The sequence below is a fragment of the Sceloporus undulatus genome, unplaced genomic scaffold (assembly GCF_019175285.1).
Source record: "Sceloporus undulatus isolate JIND9_A2432 ecotype Alabama unplaced genomic scaffold, SceUnd_v1.1 scaffold_18, whole genome shotgun sequence".
Classification (NCBI taxonomy): Eukaryota; Metazoa; Chordata; class Lepidosauria; order Squamata; family Phrynosomatidae; genus Sceloporus; species Sceloporus undulatus.
In genome coordinates, this window is record NW_024802940.1 from 424505 (window position 1) to 427943 (window position 3439).

Below are 3439 nucleotides of genomic sequence, written 5' to 3' on the forward strand. Positions count from 1 at the left end.
ACTTTTGTATGACTTTTACATGATTTGATGTGGTGATTTTTAATTATTTTGCATTTTTATTGTTCAGTTTTTAATTGATTTTCTTTGGGAGCCACCTTGGGTCTCACTCTGGGAGAAAGACAGCATAGAAATTATAATTAAAATGAAGTAAATAAATGTTAGTTATGGCTCTACCAGCCTTCCATTTCTATTTTGTGATCTGTGTGTGTGTGTGTGTGTGTGTGTGTATGTGCGCGCATGTGTGTGTTCATGTATAATCAGTAAACCCTTCATTTCTGTGTCAGAAACGGACTGAGGAGATGTCTAAACAACAGAATGACATCTTGGATCTTCTAAATTCTGCTGAAGCTTCATTGTCTCGAGCAAATAGTGCATTTGCATTGCTGCAGAGGAGTAAAGAGGTACTGAAGAAGTAATGCTTTCATTCTGTGAGGGGAGGGAAGGAACTATCATTATAATGGAAATAAAATTCACTGTGAATAATGACTTGATTTTGTAGTAACAGCTGCTCACAAAAGATGTGAAATGAAAAACATGTTTTTCTTCTCTAATCTTCTATACTTCTGTGCTATGCTCAAAAGCACCCAGACATCACGATTTTTATGAAAAGCTAAAGCGCACAAAAGATAGCATATAATTTATTTATTTACCACTGTTTTATAATACGTTTGGGTCACATCAAGCAAAATAGTATTTCTCTTCAAATTCCAGGAATATGAAACTTTAGCTGCCCAGTTGGATGGAGCAAGGAAAGATCTTAGTGAAAAACTGAAGAACCAGTCTTTATCTGCTAGCAAGGAACCTTTAGTAGTGAGAGCAGAGGAGCACGCCATCTTTTTACAAGACTTAGCAAAAAAATTGGATGAGTATGTTTACTTTTTCTGTAGATTAATAATTTAAGAATATGTTTCACTCTTTGTCCCCTGAGTTAAATGTAAAATGCAAAACAAAGGCAGCTTATCCTTTGTAAGAGAGCCTTTGTAAGAAGGTGGATAAGATTCCCATACTGCAGCCTTCCCTTACCCATCAGCCTCCAAATGAGGTTGATTCAAACCCCCATAATACCCAGATACCCAGTTCACCAGCCGTGGTGGGAGTTGCATTCCAACATGTTTGAAAAGCACCAGATTGGAAGAAAGTTGCTATATTGGATCATCTTCTCAATCTTGATGTCTCTCTACATGCTCACACAGGCATGCAAACAAGCAGGCTGCTGTTGTCACCTGACATATTAGGACTAGAGTTGAGAAGCAATGAGTAACACAGTTACCTGTAATTAATTGAGTAGCAGTGTTGCATTTGTTACATGGAATGATATTACATTTCAAAAGTAATGGAACAATTAAGAGCCATGGTACTAGCAATAGCAATAGCAAGTACATTTCTATACCGCTTATCAGTGCACTTAAGCACTCCCTAAGCGGTTTACAAAGTGTAAGCTAATTGTTCCCAACAATCTGGGTACTTATTTTAGCGATCTTGGAGGAATGCAAGCCTGAGTCAAGCTTGAGCCCTTTTGCTTGTATTGAACTCGCAACTTTATGGTTTGTGAGTGAGTGGCTGCAGTACAAGCATTTAACCACTGTGCCACCAGGGTTCTCTGGTACTCTACTGACATGTTAAGGAATGGTATCTAATCACTATTTAAAAAGCCTTTAAAGTGCATTTTGAAGGCATTTTCACATTTTTGAGGTTTTATGCCATTCTCTTATCGATATGCTGTTTTCTTTCAAAGGAAAGTAATGAAAGGTAATAAAAAAGGAAAAAGCGGTGCAAGTAATGTAATAAATTACTTTTTCAATATTGTGGCATGTAAAGGCAACAGATTACGTATTGCTTTTAAAAAGTAACCAGCTATGCTGTGGTTGGGACAAATGCCACTGCAACTAACCCACCTCAAAATTATTCAGAGGTATAGAAGTGCAGAGGGTGACAGATACAGCCACTGTCATCTTCATTTCCCCTGAATCCTCACTGTAGAAATTGCAATAGGGGTCACAAATATGGCAGCAGCTGTAGCTGCTTTTACTGTCATGTTTCCTGAGGGCTGCAGTCTGCCTTACATCTCTTTTGTCACTGATTCCATGTTCAGTTGTGTATTCTCTACTTTCTGTAGATGGAATCCATGAAACTGATTATTGTTTGGCTTTGATTGGATTGGCTACTTTGATCCAGTAGAGCATAAGGAGTAAAAACATGAATTCTTAGTCTATGGGAAGCATGGTGGAAGGGTGTCCACACCATTGAACCATACGAGTTACATTAGATTTAATGGTAGTTTATAACCAGAAGTCAAGATCATAGCTAAAAATGTTTTCACTATACACTGTGGATTACTTAATTCTCTACTCTGTCTTTCCCCCCATAGGATAAAAAAAAATGTCAGCAGTGATGAGCTGGTGTCCTGTGCTGTGGAAGCTGCAACTGCTTATGAGAACATTATTAATGCCATCAAAGCAGCAGAGGCAGCAGCCAACAGAGCAGCCGATGCTGCTGATTCAGCTGTATCAGTAAGAACATTTCAAAGTCATAAAATCATAGAATCATAGAGTTGGAAGAGACCACAAGGACCTTCCAGTCCAACCACCTGCTATGTAGGAACTCTCATAATTGTCCCTTTGTTTCTTAGCCATTAGATTTTTTGGTGCTGAGGTTGAGTTAGGACAGGGAGAAGGTTCTAAGGTCTGGCCTCAGAGGGATTGCCTGTTAGAGTAAGGGCATTGTGGAGATCGCAGGGGACCTCTTATCCCACTCTTCTAGCAGCCATCGCTCTTTTCCGCCTGCCGTAGCAACTGGGGCAGTGGCGTGGTGATGAATGTTTAAATGCAGTCATACCTCATGGCAACTCCCATAGCAATGCCTCCACAGATTCAGGTCACACTGTTCATTGTATGTGTGAGAGAAAGACTGGTGCCTCATAGTCTGAATGGTAGTGGAGCATCTTCCTCATTTGGTCCATAGCCTAATCCTTACCAATTTTTTAGGATCAGGTGACAATCACTGAATGATGAACTGGCAAAAGGCACTAAGTTAGTATGATTAGTATGTTGACTATGAGTAGAGAGAGGCCTAAAATTGTGTGAAAAAAAGCAAGGGAGATAAGGCATGTCCCCAAACAACAATAAGAAGTTCCCCTTACTGCATATTTAATTCTCATGGGTACTAAGAGGCAAAAGCAAGGAAAGCTGAACAAATATAAATGGTCACATCTTTATTGGACACAGCTATGGTGCTGCACAGGGCATGGCTCCAACTCATCTCTCAGTCTTCCTTCAGGCTGATGCCCAGCTAAACCCAGCCTACCCAGGAGATTGGTAATTTTAATAGCTTGATCTGGGGTGAACAGAATGAAGATGTGAGTCTTCTGGTAGATCACTGGATGCTTTACGATGATGATGATGATGATGATGATGATGATGATGATGATGATGATGATGAT

The 3439-nt window shown here is 39.7% G+C and overlaps 1 protein-coding gene across 1 annotated transcript in view; it reads left to right on the forward strand.

The window, feature by feature from the left end:
- Positions 1–3439, forward strand: part of LOC121917435 (laminin subunit alpha-3-like) — a 177831-nt gene that overhangs the window by 134092 nt on the left and 40300 nt on the right. Inside the window, exons 52-54 of the mRNA XM_042443401.1 lie at positions 285–401; positions 712–866; positions 2369–2510. Coding sequence (XP_042299335.1) covers positions 285–401; positions 712–866; positions 2369–2510 — 414 coding nt within the window. The remainder of the gene's footprint in view (positions 1–284; positions 402–711; positions 867–2368; positions 2511–3439) is intronic.